The following is a 23,376-nucleotide window of genomic DNA, read 5'->3' as shown; positions in this document are numbered from 1 at the left end:
GTCATTCTCTACCTTTTCACTCTTATCTGCCTTTCTGTTTGATTGCTTGAGTGCAAGATTGAGAGCTCAGAGCTTTAGACACCTGGGAGATTGAAAAGTTGCCAGACATTGCATACACACAAGAACACACACATTCACAGAGTTACCTACATAGTTGTCTTCATCATTCTGTCCAATGTAATTTGATAATTTAAAGATATGCTGTGAGTTCCAGGAAATCACTTTACATTGTGTGTGTGTGTATGTGCATGTTCTTTGCAGGCACCAGGTTTCGGGTTTGGAATCGCAATATCAGGGGGTCGTGACAACCCTCATTTCCAGAGCGGAGAGACCTCTATAGTGATCTCAGATGTGCTCAAAGGGGGACCAGCAGAGGGCCTTCTACAGTAAGATGTGTTTGTGTGTGTTGAAAATTAGAGGATAGATATTTATTTAACGCATTTATGTTTTTCTTTTCTTCACAAAAATATTTATTTTTGTCTACAGAGAGAATGATAGAGTGGTGATGGTAAACGGTGTCTCCATGGACAATGTGGAGCATGCCTACGCTGTTCAGCAGCTGAGGAAAAGTGGAAAGAATGCCAAAATTGTAAGTTACATCATCATCCCTCGTACATTGCGTCAGTTCTGTACAACCTTGAGTCTTATCTGGACTTAAGATGTGAATAGTGGGCTGTGATGGAAGATGGAAGAACTTGAGGCAGGCAGGGTGTGTAGGTGATCTATCATGACTGAGCTTTACATTAATCAGTGAGGAATGCTGGGAGTCAAACACTGCAGAGTATTTGTCTTCGTGTGTGTACAGGAGCTGTTAGTCAATCTCTAGATACTCTTTATTTTTTTATCTGATCGACCTTTAGGACTAAATTAAAAAAAAAAAATGTTGCAGAGGATGATCAGTCCTTTAGTGTTTCTGTGATACAGATGGTATGGTTAGATATACAGGTGCTATATAGGTCATATAATTTGAATATCATTAAAAAGTTGATTTCACTAATTCCATTCAAAAAGTGAAACTTGTATATTATATTCATTCATTACACACAGACTGATATATTTCAAATGTTTATTTCTTATATTTTTGATGATTATAACTGACAACTAAGGAAAATCGCAAATTATCCCAGTATCAGAAAATTAGAATATTACTTAAGACCAATACAAAGAAAGGATTTTTAGAAATCTTGGCCAACTGAAAAGTATGAGCATGTAAATCACTCAATAATTAATTGGGGCTCCTTTTGCCTGAATTACTGCAACAATGCAGCGTGGCATGGAGTCGATCAGTCTGTGGCACTGCTCAGGTGTTATGAGAGCCCAGGTTGCTCTGATAGTGGCCTTCAGCTCTTCTGCATTGTTGGGTCTGGCATATCGCATCTTCCTTTTCACAATACTATGACCTTGGACCTCAGAAAACACAGTGGACCAACACCAGCAGATGATATGGCATTGTGTGCCTCTCCTCTCTTCCTCCAGACTCTGGGACCCTGATTTTCAAAGGAAATGCAAAATTTACTTTCATCAGTGAACATAACTTTGGACCACTCAGCAGCAGTCCAGTCCTTTTTGTCTTTAGCCCAGGCGAGACACTTCTGACACTGTCTGTTGTTCAAGAGTGGCTTGATGCGACAGCTGAAACCCATGTCTTGCATACGTCTGTGCGTAGTGGTTCTTGAAGAACTGACTCCGGCTGCAGTCCACTCTTTGTGAATCTCCTCCACATTTTTGAATGGGTTTTGTTTCACAATCCTCTCCAGGGTGCGGTTATCCCTATTGCTTGTACACTTTTTTTCTATCACATCTTGTCCTTCCCTTCACCTCTCTATTAATGTGCTTGGACACAGAGCTCTGTGAACAGCCAGCCTCTTTTGCAATGACTTTCTGTGTCTTGTCCTCCTTGTGCAAGGTGTCAATGGTCGTCTTTTGAATTCTTTTTGAATGGAATTAGTGAAATAAATCAACTTTTTGATGATATTCTAATTATATGACCAGCACCTGTACAATAGTATATAACTTATGATTAACTATTGTTCTTGCTTAAAAATATTTTGTAATAACGTCTTTTAAAATGTAAAAAAATATCATATTCATCGTGTTAATATGTTAATATATTCTCTGTTCAGACTATTCGCAGAAAGCGGAAGGTGCAGATTCCAGTAAGTCGAGGGGGAGACAGAGAGACTATGTCAGAGCGAGAGGAAGAGGATGACACTGAAGAGGATGATTACGAAGGTCCAGCAGCACATGCAGTGGGAGCGAGTGGAGGCACGAGCAGAAGAAACGAGCCCAGCAGCAGCGCCGGAAGGCGAGACCATAGTAATTCTCGTGAGAGGAGTGTTTCCCCGCGCTCAGATAGGCGGTCAGTTGCGTCCAACGTCCCGCCGCGACCTTCCAAAGTCACACTCGTCAAGTCCCGCAAGAATGAAGGTGGACAAATCTCTTAATTACTATTGATGGCTTCACCAGAGCACTTAGCAAACATATTAAAATGTGTAAACAGGTGTAATACAGACTGTTGTACATTAGCTAAGAGCTGTAATTAGTCTACTGGCATAAATAGCCACAGGGTGCTTTCAACAAGAACAATGCTGTCGTTAGTTACTCAGTAGTAAGATTATGTCTGTAGTTAGTTACTCAGTAGTCAGATTATGTCTGTCATTGTTCATTCGTGTGTGTATTTTCTGTTGTGTGCAGAATATGGCCTGCGTCTGGCCAGCCACATCTTTGTAAAGGACATTTCTCCTGAGAGCCTTGCAGCCCGTGACGGCAACATACAAGAGGGAGACGTCGTCTTGAAGGTATGAGAAGCAATGTTTGGAAAGAATCAAAGAAAGATGGTTTTAGGAAAAGAAGGGTTAGGGTGCCGATATTTGTGTTGTTGCCTTGAAAATATTTTCCAATGCTTTATTTTCCTGCTTTGTATTTCTGGTCCCGTTAGGATGTTTGGATGTGTAAATTGTTGTTGACAGATGAAAAATTTGAAAAACATTTGACTCCCTTTAAAGTCATGAAATCCGCTCCAAGTTCATCTGTCACGCTCTCAGCTTTTGTCTTCCTATATATAGACTGCTTGCTGTGAAAATGCAAAAGGATTGACAGAAAAAGCACCTCAAAAGCCTTCTCATTGTCTAAATGAAGAATCTGACATTGGCCACTGATTATTTGTCTGTTTGCTGAAGATCAGTGTGATAGCATGTTTGATTCAGTGAAATCTTTCAGCTTAAAGCACCTTTAGGTACCAGTACCTTTTTAAGAACACTCAAAATCAGTACTTAAAAAAAAGAAAAAAAAAGAAAGAAAGTCGGTTCACTCTGAGCAGAATCATTCCTTCTGTAACAGTATTGTTCCAAAAATAGTTTGATTAGAAAAAATACCAGTTAATACGCCTATACTTTATACCTGAACTTGAATTGAACTTTATACTAAGAGCTTGTCACTTAACCTCATAACTCAAGTGGATCCTCAAACTGTTGGCAAACCTCATACAGTAGCTACACCCACCTCAATTGTGAATGAAGTCCTGCACAAATGCTTGTTTCAAAAGACCTGTCTCTGCTTGTTTGTGTTACGGAATGGCCGTGTACATTAATCGCATGACGAAAAAGAACAACATTGGAATAAACTTTAATGACGAACTCTCAGGAGAAACAAAACCAAACACTTGCATACACATGGCTTCCAACAAACAGGTAAATAGGATGACTACTGATTACAACTCAGGTTCAGTCCTGTGAGGACTGGTTCAGGACTGAACCTCACAGGACTGAACCAAAAACACAATGAAACATAGGAGACAGACCATACATGTAACAGTTTGCAGTGCAAGGGTAAATAAAAAAAATGGTTCTTTGTTTTACAGTGTACAGTGTTTTCTTTATTCAAAACACTTCATCTTCTTTACCACAAGCTGCCCATATATAGCTACAGTAACCTTTGTAACCTATAAGTTGATAATAACTAAATGCGATGCACTTACTGCCTCAGACATGACCGTTCTAATAACTGACAAAACACATATCCGACATTTGCTGGCGAAAAACCTTGTAACTCCATTTGAGCTTGATTTGAGAAAAATGTTCATAATATAATGACACACACAGGTGTCTGACCATACATAAAGCCACAATATTAACTTTGACAACAAGGTGTTTAATCATTAAAAAAATTACTTTTTTAAAAAAAAATTCCTTGAATAGTGGTGGTTCTACCCTAACCTGCAATATTTGCTGGTTTCAAAACACACGCTGGGTATAACATGCCATGGACATATCCTTGGATAAACTCCTGAGATCGAACAAATAATGCCAGCACATTGCATTGCGACTTACATAGGATGACTTGACAGCTGAGCGCGGGTATTTAACTCACGTTGGATGCATCAACGTCACATTTGCATAGGCCTCACTATTTGAACTCAATTGGTTGACTGCCAAATTTAAATCTTAAAACAGAATGATAAAATAGCATTATCAACCGGTTAATGGTAATATCAAATAAGCGTTTCTGTTCAGAACCTTTAAACTGAATTTCATTGGAGTTTTTTCCTGTTATTTTGTTCATTTCTGGATTTTGTTTTCGTTCCTTGAACCACTTCAGAGCCCTGCTCAAAAATAGATTTTTGTTAAACCTCTCTCACCCTCTTTCTTAAAGTTTGCATAATTCTAATTTAATTACCTTTTAAAGAATATAAAAAAGTATTTGTTACCAAGTAATTAGTTGTTTAATGGGGGAATTACTTGACATTTCCATGTTAATTTATGAACTTTCATCAGCTAAATGAGTCTAGTGCTTACTAAGTGGAACAGAGCAGAGAGCACTGGAGTGAAACTGAAGGGCATAGAGCACACTGCCAGCGGTGCTGTTTTGTTGCAAGGCTCTGTGAATGTAAAATCAGGGACAGCATATTTTCTTTACTGCATATACACTACCTTTGAAAAGTTTTGTGTGTGTGTGCGTGTGCGTGTGCGTGTGCGTGTTTTTGTGACATATCAAATTTGTATAATGTCATGGGTATGACGTGGGTATTACAAGGGGAGGGTGACGAGGACATTACCCCATGTCCCCATTTTTCAAAAGGCTTATAAATCATACAGTTTTGAGTTTTTTTGAGAAAGTAAAAATGTGCACAGTTTTCTGTGATGGGTAGGTTTACTGGTAGGGGTAGTGTAGGCCGATAGAAAATACGGTTTGTACAGTATAAAAACCATTACGCCTATGGAATGTCCCCACAGTTCACAAAAACAAACGTGTGTGTTGAAAGAAATCCATACTTTTTTTCTGCAAGGATGCATTAAATTGATTACAAGTGACAGTCAGTACATTTATAATGTTACAATAGATTTCTATTTCAAATAAAATGTTTTACTGTATTTTTGATCAAATAAATGCAGACTTGGTGAGCATTAGAGATTTCTTTCAAATACAATAAAATCTCTTACCAACCCCAAACTTTTGAACATTAGTGTACATGATCTGTTTACCTATTGCTGTCTCCAGGGCTGAGCTAAGCACTAAGAGAGAGAGAGAGTGTGTTTTTATTATTTATTAAAAAAAATGCTTTATTTATAGTACAGGCTTTCTCAAAAGTGATTTATACTTCACCTGTGATGTAATTTGACCAGGTCACTTTTAAACGAGTTCTATAGACTTATGCATCCATAGTGTGTTTGAAAATGGTGTTCTCTCTTTCATCTCAATATAGATCAATGGCACAGTGACTGAGAACCTGTCTTTAATAGACGCAAAGAAGCTTATAGAGCGATCGAAAGGCAAGCTGAAGATGGTGGTGCAGAGAGACGAAAGGGCAACACTCCTCAACATTCCAGATTTGGACGATAGCATTCCCTCTGCTAATTCAGACAGAGATGGTGAGATTATAAGCATGTAGATCTGAAATAGTTAAGTTTAGACTTACAGTCAAATGATTATTCGGACTTTACACTTTGGATTGTGTTGGTTACATGACTTTCTTGTCCATTTTATTTTCTTTTTTCTTGTCAGATCTTTGCCTCTATTTTTATAAAGAAAGTCAACTTGGGCTAACTTGATACTTGAAAATCATGATTTGATTTGTTTTAACAGACATTTCAGAAATTCATTCACTGGCATCAGATCATTCCCATGAGCGCACCCGTCGCAGTAGATCCCGTTCCCCTGACAAACGCTCAGAGCCCTCCGACATCTCCGGCCACTCTCCACAGCAGATGAGCAATGGCAGGTAAGAGAAATCAGAAATGCTTACATTAACCAAATAAAAACTACCTAAAGTTTCAAATATCCTGCAAAGTTCTTGAAAGGACTATTTTTCATCTGAGCTCCTTAATTACAAATTAAAATTACATTTTTATTTAATATATACCATTTGGTCCTCTGGTATAGCTAGGTATAGCAGTAAGACTACATCATTCTGGTTAATGACAGAAAAGCAACGTAATAGGTTGTTCGTCCGGCAAGGTTTCAGGGTTTCTTCTCCCCTCACCTCTGAGCTTGCGTCCAGTGTGATTTATAATCATATGAATCAGAATAATCAGTAAAGCAGATAGGTCTGATTTACACACTTACATTTGATATACATTTGCTTTAGCAAATACACTTTGTCATTTATTTGTATTTATGTGAAATATTTTTGTTTTGGTTTGTTTTGGCTGCAGTCAGGAGAGACTGTAAGTGTTGGTCATGGTGCAGTGAGCCTGCTGACCTTAACCCAGTTTGACACTACAGTAGAGCTGAGTTCATGTAGCTGTCTTAGCTAACATAATAGATGTGCACTACCACTGTAGACGTGTGCACTGAGAAGTGTTGATGCCTAGTGGTCTGGTGGTTTCTTTCAGTGTTGTTTGTGTGTGTGCGTGTGTTTGTATAAGAGAGACAATGAAGTACAAGAATCAGTGTGTTTGTATGTGGATAACTGTTCTGTGATGCTACAGACCAGTAAAAGCTACAAAAGTTTGGATAGATGGCAGTTATACACAAAACAAATTATGGTATATGGCAGGGCTCTTCAAGTAGTTTCATTCGAGGGCCGGATTATCGAATCAAAAAGTCAAGGTGGGGGGTTCTGTCTTATTGGTAAAAATTATTTTATTAATTATTAGGCTTAAAATGGAAATATTCTCACAGTGAGACTTGGTAACCACAGGTAAAACCATACATGGCTACTCACTACTACCACTGTCAAATAGTATTATATTATGATATGTGTTATAGGCCTATAAAAAACACCTAAACACAGGTAAAAACAATACACGCCTTCACAAAGAAATTAATTATAGATTCCCCTACCCACCTAATATATATATTGCAATATAAATGGCTATAACATAGTTTTCATTATAAATATTCCACATTTCCACAAACCATGGTAATTTACTACAGTTCATTCATAGTAAATGTTTGTAAGAGTGGTGATTTTGGGATTTAAAAGTCTTCTATCTTCATTCATGGCACGTTTCTCCTGTTTTCCTCATCAGTCTTGTTGGTAATGTTTCATCCAATTTAAAACTAGTTTAATCATCGAGTGATTTGTGATTTGTAACCGAGAGGTGTGTGTCGAATTGAAACGTTTCTTACTGGTTGTCGCAATGCTGTTTAATAATGGTGACCGGGAATAAACGCGGCTCCTTTAAGCTTTTTGATCCGTTATCCACTGGGCCATGCTGCGTAGTTCAAAGTAAACTAGTGAAACACATGAAAACAGCGCTGTTTGTTCTGTATTTGTTGTTACTGACCGAGAAACCACTTCAGATGATTCAGTGACAGAGCGGTCCGAACGAATCCAAATTGTTTCAGATTGTTATGCAACAGGTTTGGCCAATTCATGGAAAAGAAAGAATCGAGACAAAAGAATGATTAATTCACGAATGACTGGTATTGCTGGTTCTGTCGACAGAAATACGGGACATACATAATAACTGCTGAAAAATTTGCATGGAAAACGCTTCTCAGGTCAGTTGGAGGAGCGTACATGGTAGTATGAACAGCACGTATATAGCTGTACAGCTGCAGATGCCACTGCGGCCACGTATCTAACCAAATTTAGCCTCACCGCCAGGAAAAGAGGAGGGAGATTTGGGTTGCCGCGGGCCAGATGAAGATGATTGGAGGGCCAGAACTGTCAATTTATTGTATTTATTTTGCACAAAAATCCACTTTTTGTAACATATAATTAATGATTTGTCACCCTCAATAATGTAAATGTCTTAAATTATATTTATATTTGATTGACAGCCCTAAATAAGACAGGATGAGAGATGCTGAAAACTTCTGTTTGATGAACACATACTAATTTAATTAAATAATAATAGTAATAATAAAAGGTATGTACATTTTGGTGGACACTGTGGTTACCATGGTCTATTTTTGTAAGTGGTGGATGGGGGCCAGAGGAAATCTTGAGAGAGGACAAGTGGAGTATGTAAAACAGATGGAAGTAACAAAGAAAGGGCACGTAATGGAACTGCGAGTATCTAAAGAGACAGCGATGAAAAAGATGACAATGCCACAAGGTGCCGATCCTTTCCCAGGGGACATGCCATCCTTCCTGCTGTTAAAGCAGCTGCTCTCTACATCCCACATCCCCACACTGCTGCAGGCTGTATTTTAATGAAATTTCACACCTCGCGTCCCCACACATCCTCCACCTGTCTGTCTAGAGCAGCGCCTCACTTAATATCTGAACTCAGATTACACCTCATTATCAGCTCTCTCACCTCAACAAGACACTGCCTTTTAAGTCTCAGAATTGCACAGCTGTAGCAATTGCTTGTGTGTGTATGTGTGTGTAATCTGCCTTAACTTTGCACATGTGGACAGTGGCTAGTAGTAGAATCATCATTCTCCACTGAATGATGTTGAATATGAAAATATTAGAGCTAATGTCTATTCAGTTTTCATATCAAATTGTATAGCACAATTCATATTGTTCAACAACCTTGGGTAAAACCAAGTAACAGATTTAAACAAATTTATACTAGACAAGTCAAGTCACCTTTATTTATGTAGCGCTTTTTACAATGTAGATTGTGTCAAAGCAGCTTTACATTGATAACTGGTACATAATTTTGACTGCACAGCAGCTCTTAAAGAATAGTGTCAGTGCAGGCAGATCAAAGCACTGTTGAATATCAAATGTCAAGTCAAATGTTGTACTAAGTACTAAACATACGCTGCTGTTTTTTTTTTTTTTTGATTTTAAGAAATACTTGTTTACTTTTATTCAGCAAGGATGTAAAGACAAAGACATTTATAATGTTACAAAAGATTTAATTTCAAATATATGCTGTTTCTTTGAACTTTCTACTTCACAAATATAAGCAGCACAACTGCTTTCAACATTGATAATAATAAGAGATGTTTCTTGAGTCGCAAATCAGCATATTAGAAGTCTTCAGTGTCACATGATCCTTCAGAGTAATAGCTGCTGAAAATTCAGCTTTGCCATCACTAGAATAAAAGGCATTTTAAAATGATTAAAATAGAAGTTATTATAAATTGTAAAAATATTTCACAATTCATAGTTTTCATTCACGTGACTGCCACAGAGACCCGGAGGGCAAAACATGCAAAGAACTGCATTATAGACCTGTCAATTTTCCATCTCAAAAGAAGAAAATCAAAAACTTGAATAAAATGCAAGTTTTGAGCACTTGTGTATTCCAGTATTTCTGTATACAGTATTTCAACTTCTAAAAACAGTGGGACATTCTAAAACGCTTAACGTGACAATCACTTAAAGTCCCTTAATGTACTAAAACGGTGTTATTAAACGATCAAATTCAGTATAAACCTTATTGAAGCTGCATAATAAATACAGCTGTGCAGATGAGTCCAGAATATGAAAGCAACAAAATTAATGGTTAAGCGATTTCTTTATAATGGTTTTCTTTGGAAAAATGCTTAACAAGAAACTGCACGTTGTGTTTATATTCTGGGTTCATCTGCTTGTGTGTACATAGTATGCATCACTAATAAGGTGTATACTGAATTTGGTCTTTTAATATCACTGTCTTACTAAATTAGCATTTAGCACAAACCTGGTAAAAATGACTGGCGGGCAGTGGAGGAAAGCATTGTTTTGCCCTCCTGATGGGCATTCCTATAAGGGTGTGACGTCACATGAAAACTATGAATAATACTGTTTTTACTCATATATATTTTTTTTTAATCAAATAAATGCAGCCTTTGTAAAGATATAGAGTTCTTTCAAAAACATTAAACATAAAAAAAAATGTACTAACCCCAAACTTTTGACCGGTATTGTACATATTATATGAACTGACTGCTGGATGATTAACAGAGCTGGGCACCATGGGAATGATCTTGGGTCCTGCTTCTGCACCACTAAAAAAAACTGATGGTCTAAAAAGCAATTTACTGGGCTTGGACTGCTAGGTTTAGAGGTATTTGGGGGATGATGAACATGTTTGTCAGTGAGCCAGGTTGATATTTTAGAGCCTTGCATCACTCACTCGCCACTGAATACTGCTCTGTCTCTACGCAGGCTGACGGGCTCTTTTCTCACCAGAATGCTCCCGCTGTAAGTGCTGTGCTCTGTACACAGTGGATAGTATTTGTTGATGGAGTCTGAGTGCATGAATATTTTGTATATGTGTTTTTTGTGCAATTTTGTTATTGTTTTATATTGTGTGGGTCTTGTGTTCTATATAGATGCTTTAGGTTTTAAAATGCACTTTAATGCACTTGATGTGGTACATTTAATATGTGCTTGTAGTGAAACCATCATGCATTTTGTCATATTGAGCTGGTAGCGCAGAGGCAACTAGCTCTGTATGTATGTATGTATGTGTGTGTGTGTTTGTGGAAACTGCCAGTGGGTGTCAAGGCTGTTATGCAGAAAGAGGTCTGAATTAATTTTCCTGCATGTGTGTTCATTAACCTTGGCACACAAGAGACGACACAATTTCTTCTGAAATTTGCATCACCAGATGGGTTTTTCCTCACAGTACAAGTCATGGAGATATGCACTTTCTCTCCTCTGTCTGAGGCATCAGCTTTTTAATCTCTCTCCTCTACACATAGTTTCTCAAGAGCACTTAAGTGTGTTGATTCAGTGTTGTCTTAGTTTAGGGTAGGCAAGTTTATTTATATAGCACATTTCATGGTAATTCAAAGTGCTTTACATAAGCATAATAAAGGAAATAAGAAATAATCAGACTATGTAGAATTAAGTGATTTAAAACTGCACGGGGAATGAAAGATGCACCTAAAATTTGTCAGTTAAATGGATTAAATTAATTAAAATGAATAAAAAGCAAAGTAAAAATAAAAATAAGACAAATGAAATCTAACTAAATAAAATAATTAGTTAAATAGTTTATCTTTATATATTTGTATATTATATATTTTGTGTAAAATAATGTAGAATGCATAATTTCAGAAAAAGATGTAGCTGTTTCTTTTTTTATTATTATTTTTTTTCTGAAAATCTTGAAGCTGGATCAAGCTGTGAGTGGCATAATATTCACCATGTTTGTAATGAACTCTGTATTTCTTGCTGTCTCAGACCTAGTAATATAATGGGTCTTTAGGTTTATAGCCTTTTGTCATAACATAGTAATTTTACCTGTATTTATTCATAATTAAGAAACAAAGCACAAGCAGTGCCATAGTATCATATGTTCTGCTTGTAGTAGGAATATCGATTTATTGGCTTTTCTTGCTGGGTAATAATCACAACAAGAACAAAAATGGTGTTAATCTACAAAAAAAAAAAAAAATACACATATATATGATGATTTATATGCATAGTGTAAAGGAGTTTGGAGACAGACAGACAGTGAGCAGAGATTTCGCCTGTGTGTGTATTGGATGTGTTAGTGCAGAGAAAACCAACAGAGCAAAGGAGAGCCTGGGATTTATGTAGGTTTGTGTGTGTGTGTGTGTCAGTGCATATTTGTGCATGTCCAGGGCATCAGAGATTTAAAGCTGGGTTCACACTGTACGATTTTGGCCTAAGACAAATCTAAAAGATTTTTCTGATCCTAGGCCAAAATTTGAAGTCTTTGATCGTTAATTTGACCTGCTCGCAATGATTAATGACCGATACGATCAAATTTTACCTTTTACAATTCTGGCAGTGTCAGAAGATTTGACGCACAGCCCTGCAGTGTGACTTCTCCTACGGCAAACGTCAAATCAAAGACCAATAGGAGCTCAGAAGCTGATGACGCAATTAGTGGGACAACAACAAACCACTACTTGTCTTTTGTTTTTCTTTTCAACACAAGCCATGATCAAAAATTAATGCTAGAGATTGTTTCTGTTTGCTAGCCACCATTTCAATCCTGCACATATTATAATTGTACAGTGAGTATCCGACTTAAGATGAAGTACACTGCCAGGCAACAAGGACTCTTTTTTTTCATTTTCATTTCTGAGTTCTGAATCAATTTAGAATCTGGTAGAAATTCAGCCAATGCTAATTGATGATAACAAAGACAAAATTAGTATTTCAGGACTGAAATGTTTCCTGTCTGAGTCATTCTGTACCAACCAGAGTTATGTAACAAAAGTTCTTGAGGGCAGTCCAGATCCTGAACTCATCAAATGTCCTTCTCTTGTGTCTGTACATATCCAAAAAATCTGAATGTGCAACAGAGAGTGTTTGTGATGCCTCAAATCATTTATCTGAGAGTTGTGCAGTAGTTCATTTACACTTTTAAAAGATATGTCTGTCCTAATTTTTAGCAAGAGAAACATGCAGTCTGACATAAAGCACTGGCATCTGGTACTATTTAATTAGCAATCATTATCTCTGCTGTTTTCAAGCACTGATGTTTATGATCCTTTTCTTTTGTTTCCATTCAGCATTTTTCTCTCCTCAGGACGCTCTCATATTCATGTGAAGAAAATATAATGTCTGATGTTCTGAGAAACATTCATACATGATGACCAAATTCACATGTACAGTTTCTGAAATGCCACCAAAGTGCTTTGCATTTAACATTGCATAAATTCCAGAAGCCCAATAATATCAGGGGTAACCAGGGGTTAACTGGATTTGAGAGGCGTGGGATCCCTAAAATCCCCATAAGTAACTTAATTATTTTTTAGTATTATAGTATTGTCATTAAAACATCCCTAAATATATTTAATATCTAAATATCTATTAATTGGCCTGTATAATTAAAAATGTGTTTTTTTTTTTCTTTAAGATGAATCCCTTTAGCGGATATGTCACAACCCTTTAATTTGATTTGTCTGTTATTGTGCATGTATGTCAATATTCAACTTAAATGCTCAATTACATAATTTTATATTAATTAACAAGTACAATCTTTGATATCAGATATATTTTATATTTAATAAAAATCAGTTACAGTTTGAATGTAAATGCTTATTGTTCTAAAACCTACCTTTTAAAGAGCTACATTTACTCAAAATGTTATGCTGATAATATAATTTGTAATGACAATATGCATTAAATATAGAAGTATTTTCACAGGGGAAATTAAAACAAACAAACAAAACACAAACAAACACATGTTTTTTTGCGGGGCCGCGGTGGATATGCTGCTTGGCAGCTTTCACGATGATCTGGAACTAAAATATTGAACTTGAAAAATGTTTTTGCACAAGTGCGCTTGCTAAATGAAAGCGGATTATATAGAAATGTATCAAAAAAACTGAATTTGGTCCTCCTTTTCAAGAGTCAACGAGGACATGTGCGAGGGAGAGATGCGGCAGTGTGTGGCAGTTCAAGTAAATAAATGGGAGTGGGAATTCCCGCATTATGAATGTGGCACTTGCGGGAGTTATTAACATTCTATGCAATACCCTCAACCTCGTGCCAAATTTCAGGCCCTGTAGATATAACAGAAATCTGAAATTTACCTTAACTTGTTTCTTTAAATTAGAAAATTAAATGTTAGTATCTTGAAGGATGTGCTTTCACAGCAGCCATAATTAACAGCAGTTGGCAACTTCTACTGCTGTGGTTTCTAAGGTTAAAATTTTGTATGTACTATTTGATTTGAGGGTATTCACAAGTCTGATTACTCTCTCCCTAGCCAATCACGTTGATGGATAAAAATAAAATTAAAACAAGCATGTAACGTCCACAAACAGAAGGAAAATAGCCGATTATAAGTACAGTTACATCACTTAAAATGTACTCAAGTAAAAGTACACCATTTTTAAACTACTCAAAGTACAATTTCTGATAAAAACTACTTAATTACAGTAATATGAGTATTTGTAATTTGTTACTTTACACCCCTGCTTATGAGCAGAGATAAGATTACTCAGTTTGTGACTGTGTGCTGTTTTGTGTGTCTGTAGCCACAGGAGTCGTGAGGAGGAGCGCATTTCTAAACCAGCGGCTGTATCCACTCCAGTTAAGATGGCTGAGGATGCACTTCTGGCTCCGCCTATAGACCAGCCCGTGGACAAACAGATCCCTCCACTGCCAGGTCAGGACTTTCACATACAGACTTTCAGCTTTTCAGTTTTCTGTCTTGTCTTCTGCTATTCCACTGTCTTATTTCCCCAGTCCAATGGCGTGTGGCAGCCTTAAATGAGAAGACAAAATCACCTCTCTTGTGTTTTTTTTTTTTTTTTTCTTTTTTTCTTTTTAGTCCAATGTAAATTCATGTTGCATTTCCATGTGAGGTTTACGGAGCCCTGCACATGACATGCGGACAAAAATGTGTGCACAATTAGCTTAAAACGAGGGAACAAATTAGTAAAACATGTTGACGTATTAGTAAGTCGTGGGAACAAATTGTTAATCTGTGGCCATGATGTACTTTTCTTTTGCAGGGCTCCGTAGATGTTAAAGGCACATGAAGCTTAATTTACCTTACTCAATGATCAAGTAACCAAACCAATACTACAATATTTTTCTTGTTTAAATATAATACCATAATATTGAGTAAAATGCCAAAATCTAAATTTTTAAAACATTTACATTACTTGTAATAAAATAATAGCTAGAATAATACAGTACGATGCATGTTTATGCACTGATTTGACCCATTCAGTCTGATTTGCAAACATGCTAGTCAGGTACTATTGCTTTGACAGAGTAGACAATTCAGATAATTCATAGCTGTTTTTAACATGACTTTTTTACTCTATTTCACAGTAAGGCAAAACTTGTGATCAAATAGTGTGTAAACACAATGTTTAGTTTTATTTTTGTACTGTGCTATTTTCTTGCTCATTTTTTTGCACAGTTTCCCTCGCCTCCCTAGAGAAAGCGCCCTTTTCACTCCTACTCCCACGTTTCCACTGATAAAAACCTGTCCTCTCTGCACTCTCCTGCTCTGGTTCTTCATGTTCTTTTTGGTCTGATTAATAACCAACGAGTCTGTTGTAAAAAAGAAATGCATTCTTATTGAAGTACATCATCATCTTCAAAGTCTAACAGAAATGTCTGTTTAGAGCCAAAACCAGTGTATGCACAACCTGGCCAACCTGATGTTGATCTGCCAGTCAGCCCCTCTGATGCCCCTGTGCCCAGTGTCGCCCACGATGACAGCATCCTTCGGTCAGTGTTGTTGCGTAATTTGTACTCATGTCACACTCCCACTTGCCCTTTCTAGTGACTTTGAATTTACTAGCCAAGTAAGCTTTCTGTATTATTATTATGCAGATGCACAGGTGCATGTTATTTGAAGACATACACAACACAAACAATGCCATGTAAGTCCATGAAAGATTGACCCAGTTTTACTCTGTGTCACCAGGCCTAGTATGAAACTGGTGAAGTTTAAGAAAGGAGAAAGCGTAGGATTGAGGCTGGCGGGAGGAAATGATGTGGGGATATTTGTGGCTGGTGTGCTGGAGGACAGTCCTGCTGCTAAGGAAGGCCTGGAGGAGGGAGACCAGATTCTCAGGGTGAGGATTTTATTTTACGTTTATTTGTACATTTAACATCTTTTAGAGCTTTACAGTGAGGTATAGTTAAAATTGTGTGTGTGATTTTAACAAAAGATGTTTTTTTTTTAATTGCAACCCAAGGCATTTCTTGTGTAAACGTCACATATTTATCAGATACAGTAGCATGCTTAATTATATCTGAGAAATCTAGTCATAAGAAAGCATGTGTTTTATTGTTTTCCTCTGAACATCTGTTGTTGACTAATCACTGTGTTGTAACACTGTGTAACATCCCACTTTTTCTCAGGAAAATATGAAGACACTATGTGACCCCTGTGGCTGTGGGCAAAAATAATCATGACATACTCCTGCTCTGACTCAGTGCCTGTCTCTCCTCTGTTTCCAGCTTTCCTTTGTTTAGCCTTCGGGTGCACAATGGTGCTCATTGTTTAACTCAAGCCTCCAGTGGTCTTACACTATTGTCAGTTGCTATGTGTAATACAGAGAGTCTAAGTCAGGCTCATTTAGGCTTGTTTATCACCGAGCACATTTTAATGAAACATAGATAGCTTTGTGCCTCTCCCACACTAGTCCCAGAGCAGGTCGTCACAATGTGCATACACACATGTGTATGAAAGTTCCTGTCCCTGCTTCACAAACACACACTCCTTAGATTCCAGGCTCTGCCTCACAGCAAGACTCCCTGCTCATTGTTTTTCCCTTTCCATTTTGTCAAGGGTTACTACAGGTTCACGTCGACTTTTTTTTCCCATGAGATTGTGACTTTTAAGATTAAGTAGAAACACAGAAAAAGTGGAATTGCTCTTTTTTCCTCTCTCTGCTTCTCTGTATTTCTCTTGCCACTGTCAATAAACAGTTTATTGTTAGGTTACAGCACCGCAGAGATCTAAAGCCTGTTTTCTTCTTGCACTCCCTCCTGTTCGTAGGTTAACAATGTTGACTTTGCAAACATCATTCGTGAGGAAGCAGTGCTGTTTCTGCTGGATCTTCCCAAGGGTGAAGAGGTCACCATCCTGGCTCAGAAGAAGAAAGATGGTGAGTAGATTGAAGCGGCTTTCATGTATTGTTTATGTTTGCCTACGTTCACTTATTACATGCTTTTTTTTCTAGAAAAGTTGTTCTCAGCCTTTCCAAGACCCCCCTTTAGCTAAGGCAATATTCGAAAGCACTCCGTTCTAAGTTAATATGTACCTCTGGTACTTCTGTTGTTATAAAAATGATTAAACTCAAACATATGATGCTAGTTTATTGTTGTACATCTTTATTTATTTATTTATTTACATTTGAATTAATATGTTATAATTAAATAACTAACTATGTACTAATTAAATAAATAACTATGTAACTAAATAACTATAACTAAATTTGAAGACTTATTTGGGCCCTCCGGGAAGTTTCCTGAGGATCCTTAAGCCTTGTTTATACTTTCACCTGGCTCCACTCCGCAATCCTCCACTGACTGCACTCGCCCCTCCTTTGTATTGCATACTTGTATACTTGCCCTATTGTTTAGTTAAGATTTAATTATTCATACTAAGTAATATATCTAGTGTTATTATAAATAACATGACTTCCTGTTAACCATCTCATGTCCTATCCTCCAGTGTACCGGCGAATAGTGGAGTCTGATGTGGGTGACTCCTTCTACATCAGAACACACTTTGAGTATGAGAAAGAGTCTCCTTACGGGCTGAGCTTTAATAAGGGAGAGGTGTTCAGAGTGGTGGACACCCTCTACAACGGAAAACTGGGCTCCTGGCTGGCAATCCGCATTGGGAAGAACCACCAGGAGGTGGAAAGAGGCATTATTCCCAACAAAAACAGGTAACTACTCAGTAAAGCAGCTGCAATATATAGACAGCTGCTGTATTACATTTGGAGTATACAGATTAGTAGTATCACATATAGAGCACCAGGGCAGTACGTTAACTTTTTTTTTTTTTTGCACATAGCACTGGTGCTACAGAGGTTGAAAATTATGTAGCACAGGCCATCTCTGAAAACAACCACAGGCAGTACAGTTCAACACTTAAACAGCCATGTGACTGATAAAGGACACAAAATAACAACTTTATTCAACTTTATTCAACAATATCTAGTGATGGGCGACTTCAAAACACTGCTTTATGTAGCTTTGAAGCTTTACTTTTTGAATCAGTGGTTCGGAGCGTGTATCAAACTGCCAAAGTCACGTGATTTAAGTAAAGGAGGCTTTGTTACGTCATAAATGTTTTGAAATTTCAGTGGTTCACGTGACTGGCAGTTTGATACGTAATTTCAACCAATGATTCGAAACAAAAGATTCATAAAGCTTCGAAGCTTCATGAAGCAGTGTTTTCAGATCGCCCATCACTAGATATTGTTGAATAAAGTCATTATTTTGTTTTTTTGGTGCACAAAAATTATTCTCATCACTTCATAACATTAAGGTTGAACCACTAGTCACATGAACTGTTTAATTAATGACAGAATTTTTATTTTCGGGTGAACTAACACTTTAACAAGCTTTTTTAATAGCTAGTGTAATGCATGATTAACTATATACAAGTTTGGTTAGAAGTATGCCGAAATTTGACTCTCTCTCGCAGTGTTGGGGAAAGTTACTTTTAAAAGTAATGTGTTACAATATTGCGTTACTCCTTAAAAAGCAACTAATTGCGTTAGTTTTTTTGAATGTAAAGTAATATATGCTCAAACAGATCTTTCTGGATTGTTGAAGAATAGAACAAAGGAGAAGAAAGTTCAACACTCTTAATTTAGCATTAAAAAAAAATGTTTGTTTTATCTAAAGTCATTTTTATTCGTATGGTTGAATTGGATCTTTAAAGGTCAGAAGCAAAGACATTGTTTAATAAAGTGAGATTAAATTCATAAAGTATATTTGTGTTATTTAACATATCTAATTATCGCAGGTTTGCATAGTATTCTGAGTTTGCTTTTCACTGTTTTTATTTATTTTTAGGAATACCGAATCTGAGTAAATGCATGCTCACATTCAGTCTAGACCTACAATAATCAAGTTTACACTCCTCATTTCTTTCAGCATAGGGAGAAGAGTCAGTCAGTCAGTCAATAAATGCAAAGCCAAGCTACTTGCAATACTTGTTTGAAAAAGTGACTCAAATATTGTGTTGTAAATTTAAATGATTGAGTTACTTCACTAGTTACTTGTAAAAAGTAATCTGGTTACATAACCTGTTACTTGTAATGCGTTATACTGCTTCTAACTAAAGCTGACCTTGTTTTGCCATCTTCCTTTCAGGGCAGAACAGTTATCAAGCGTACAGTACACACTCCCCAAAACTGCAGGTGGTGACCGAGCTGACTTCTGGAGGTTCAGAGGTCTACGTAGTTCAAAGAGGAACCTGCGGAAGAGTAGAGAAGATTTGTCAGCTCAGCCTGTTCAGACCAAGTTCCCTGCTTATGAAAGGGTGGTTCTTCGAGAGGGTATGTATGAATTTATGTATGTTAGATAAGGATGCACAATATATATGTTTCATATCAGTTATCAGCCAATATAAAGATTTTTTTTTAATTTATTATTACAATGTTTTTAATGTATCTGTATCAAAATTGTAAACAATTTAATTGTGCATACAATTTTCTCCCATTTTTACATTTAAATTACCTTTTCCATCACCTTCCATAATTTATTTAGACATAATAGAATTTTAATATTGGTCATTAAGTAATCTGAAAATAGCAAAATTTCCGTGATCGGTTTAAACTTAAACAGAGATGTTTTTTTTTTTTTTTTTTCTCATTTTAGCGGGGTTCCTGAGACCTGTTGTGATCTTTGGGCCAATCGCAGACGTGGCACGAGACAAATTGGCGAGAGAGGTGCCTGACCTGTTCGAGCTTGCAAGTGAGTGTCCATTTGTTAACACACATCCCTTGATAAGACAGCGCTTCAGTTTTCTAATCCACCTACCTGTGCAGCATACTTGAGCAGTCACAGCTGTCCTGCTCTCCAATTTCAGTAGTGCATTTAAAATTCAGCTTGTAAACTGACTCCTTGAGTGGCCACTGGCTTTATTTACATAACACTGTTCCTGTATGACTGTATTTGCTTTTCAGAGACACAGACCCCAGATGGGAGGGAAAGTACGTTGCATACAGTAGTCACATCAGCTCACTCCATCAGTAACCATAATTACTAGAGGCTGTGCATTATTATGGCATCCCTTATTTTAGTTACACCAGATCGACACTGCTTGAAATGTTAATGAAAAATAATCCAAGATGTGTTCATGCTATCGACAGCTCCAGTCCCCCTTCCCCAACCCTTCAGTCATGCTTGAGAGGAGATAAAGGCACATTGCTCATTGATTTCCCCATCCCAAGCACCTGCTTCCTGTGTTATTTTGTGATACTTTTTTGTTTTTCTTCTTTGCTGAAAAGATTTCCTGTAGTTGCTGCTATTTAAGAGCCATGATATAGTAAATAATACAGATGTAGGTCTGCAGATGTTGTCTTAAAGGGATAGTTCACCCAAAAATAAAAATTGTCATCGTTTACTCACCATTGACTTTTGCTGTATGGAGAGGGGGAAAAAAACCCTCAGGACTTCTTATGTGTTTGACTTTGAACAACATGAGGATGTTGACAGAATTTTAATTTTCATTTTTGGGTGAACTTATCATATTAAAAAATGTATCAATGTCAGGGGCCACCAGTGGCTCCTAAGGGATAAAGCACAATGACTTTACCATGTAATGACCTTCTGGTTGCGCTCTGTAAGGTCAAATGTTCTTCAGATATTCCAGACCCCTTCTTAGACACTGTGGTGTACAGATGCTCCTATTCCCTCCACTTTATATAATGAGTATTCATATTTGCATATCTATAGTTAATCAAAATGCACCACATTGATGTTACACGTATGAAACATTTGAACAGTCTGCAGGTGCTCATATTGTGTATGCGGGCGCATGTGCACATCCATGTTGAATTGCCTTCTCACTGTATGCTTTTGAGGGGTGAAGAGGCTGATATCCTGCATGAGAGGGAGCACAGAAAGTGTATGTGGATGCTAGTGTGGATTATGTTTTCTCTTGTGTAGAGAGTGAACCCAGAGATGCGGGCACTGACCAGCGCAGCTCGGGGATCATACGCCTTCACACTATCAAACAGATAATCGACCGGGTGAGATCTCTTACACACACTTATACATACAAAGTTGTTTAAGGTACATAAATGCAATGCAGGAACGCACTCTTTCTGAATGGCACTACTGCCTCCTGCTGGTGTATTACGGTACAACACAAATAATTGAGACTCCATGAAATCAAGCAGAGGTGTTTTTGTGTGTTCTGCAGGACAAGCATGCAGTGTTGGACATTACTCCTAACGCAGTGGATCGGCTGAATTATGCTCAGTGGTATCCCATCGTGGTATTTCTAAATCCTGACAGTAAGCAGGGCGTGAAGAACATGCGGACTAGACTGTGTCCTGAGTCCAGGAAGAGCGCCAGGAAACTCCATGAGCGTGCACTCAAACTGAGAAAGAATAACCACCATCTCTTCACAGGTAAACACAGATGTTTTTTTTGAGGTTGTGTATTCTTTATTGTTTAAAAAAAAAAGTATGTGAAAGACTGAGGAGATTGGTTAACATGCATTAGACCCCTTTCCCATAAGCAAGATGGTATTAATATAAGTATCTACAGACCCAGATGTGCTGAATGAGGTAATTTTGTAAATACACAGCAATACTGGCCACATCTTGCAACATTTCTGAAAATGCAGACCCAGTGATGTCTGATTCATGAATTAATTGTTCTTTTGAGCCGGATTGTTTTTATGATACTCATGAACAGAAGCACATTGTAAAGCAGTGGTCACCAACCTTTTTAAGCCCAAGATCCCTGACCTCGACCTTTTTGAAAGACAAGATCTACTTCATAGAAAAAGACAGCCCAGATTGTATTTAGTATTTTTTTCGTGGTCAATGTAGATTCTGATTTATTTAGCGTTTTTATTTATTTATTTTTTACAAGCATATTGGCTGATTCTGATACTGGTTGCAAATATTTATTATTAATATTATTATAATAAACAAAAATATATAGCCATTTCAAATTAGAGGGAACCACTGCTTTTTAATCACAATCCAAACAAAGATGCTATGCACGTTGCATGAACAGTTGTTTTCCCTCCTGAAAAATCCAGCTAAAACCAGCCTAAGATGGTCAGGCTGGTTTTAACTGGTCTCCTAGCCTGGTCATAGCTGGTTTTAGAGGGGTTTTGACTTTTGACCAGCTTAAACCAGCTGAACACCTGCTAACCCAGGCTGGGAGACAAGCTAAAACCAGCTACTTCCAGCTTAAACCAGCTAAGACCAGTCAACCAGCTTAGGCTGGTTTTAGCTGGATTTTTCAGCAGGGTTTTTATTTGAATTAGATTTAATTTCAAGATTTAAAGCAAAAACAGTACGGTCTGACTTTATCTTTGTGAAATTATAAATGCTACACAAAAAAAAGGCATGAAAAAAAAAAAAACAGCAGGCTGAATGAGATGCAGATTCACTCTCTGACAGCAGGTGGCGCTTATGGAGCAGCAGTGATACAGTGTTTCCTTGGTTACCGCTGTAAACAAAGCTGAAATGCGCTAATAATTAGCTACTTTATTCGGAAGTAAGAGGAAAATAAAATGCCATTGCCATCGAAATCTTCATGAAGACTGATCTCCTTTTAGAGATGAATTCCTAATCCCTCACCCCCAATTCAATATTTATATTTTCTTCCTATATTTCGAGCATCGTGAACAGCGAGCTGCTCTGCCTGCTACAGAATTGTCTCCTCTTCGCGTCCGTCTTCAGCGTCTCTGGCCTCTTGTTAACGGCCGTTTACAGACTCAGACGTAATGTGGGCTATTTACCTTTATCTGTCTGCCCCAGTAGTTCCAGAAAATAACAAAAAAATAAATACAAAAATACAGTACAAAGACAGTCGCGAGCTACTGGAACAGTGATAAAGATCGACGGGATGGCGACCACTGTTGTAAAGTGTGCCTTTAAAAATAGACAAAACACACATATATACATATAAATATACATATATACACCAACTGACGCATGTTAATATTCAGTAATTGCAACTAAAACACAAATTATATAGTTTAATCAATAACAATGATAAATAGTTTACCCAAACTACTTATTTCTTTATAAAAAATCACCTGTTAGTTTTTTGGGAACTCTTTTGATTGAAGACAGTGTCTTGTGACAGTAAAAATGAATACAAATTTCTAAATGAACCATTTTTGTTCTTTTTAAATGCCCATACCACGTCTCGTCTAATTAACACACACACACACTGCACTCCACACCCTGTGGCCTCTTTAATGGGAATTGAATGGGAATTGAAATATGTAGTTGATGGTAATAACTTGGAATAATTATTCATAAAACTGTACATCACATTAAATTTTCATGATGGGTCTCACTCGGCAGCCTGGCTGCTATCTCAAGTCTTTTATGGAAGTAATAAGACAGGCACACAGTGTATCTCACTGA

At 37.3% G+C, this 23,376-nt stretch overlaps 1 protein-coding gene across 14 annotated transcripts in view; it reads left to right on the top strand.

Annotated features, from left to right (window-relative positions):
- The window catches only part of tjp1a (tight junction protein 1a), a 137,757-nt gene that overhangs the window by 98,703 nt on the left and 15,678 nt on the right, over positions 1 to 23,376 (top strand). For 7 of the 14 annotated variants that reach the window (XM_067399504.1, XM_067399496.1, XM_067399501.1 and 4 more), the window contains 16 exons: positions 262 to 386; positions 487 to 589; positions 2,124 to 2,427; positions 2,695 to 2,798; positions 5,702 to 5,867; positions 6,082 to 6,217; positions 14,299 to 14,429; positions 15,403 to 15,508; positions 15,708 to 15,858; positions 16,788 to 16,896; positions 17,466 to 17,685; positions 19,124 to 19,308; positions 19,631 to 19,726; positions 19,939 to 19,965; positions 20,924 to 21,006; positions 21,180 to 21,390. In XM_067399504.1, coding sequence (XP_067255605.1) covers positions 262 to 386; positions 487 to 589; positions 2,124 to 2,427; positions 2,695 to 2,798; positions 5,702 to 5,867; positions 6,082 to 6,217; positions 14,299 to 14,429; positions 15,403 to 15,508; positions 15,708 to 15,858; positions 16,788 to 16,896; positions 17,466 to 17,685; positions 19,124 to 19,308; positions 19,631 to 19,726; positions 19,939 to 19,965; positions 20,924 to 21,006; positions 21,180 to 21,390 — 2,257 coding nt within the window. The remainder of the gene's footprint in view (positions 1 to 261; positions 387 to 486; positions 590 to 2,123; positions 2,428 to 2,694; positions 2,799 to 5,701; positions 5,868 to 6,081; positions 6,218 to 14,298; positions 14,430 to 15,402; positions 15,509 to 15,707; positions 15,859 to 16,787; positions 16,897 to 17,465; positions 17,686 to 19,123; positions 19,309 to 19,630; positions 19,727 to 19,938; positions 19,966 to 20,923; positions 21,007 to 21,179; positions 21,391 to 23,376) is intronic. The other 7 variants (XM_067399507.1, XM_067399506.1, XM_067399509.1 and 4 more) reach the window with 1 other exon arrangement.

Source organism: Chanodichthys erythropterus, chromosome 11 (genome assembly GCF_024489055.1).
Source record: "Chanodichthys erythropterus isolate Z2021 chromosome 11, ASM2448905v1, whole genome shotgun sequence".
NCBI classification, from domain to species: domain Eukaryota; kingdom Metazoa; phylum Chordata; class Actinopteri; order Cypriniformes; family Xenocyprididae; genus Chanodichthys; species Chanodichthys erythropterus.
The sequence above is the reverse complement of the archived record's forward strand: the minus strand, read 5'-3'. Positions and strand labels throughout refer to the sequence as shown.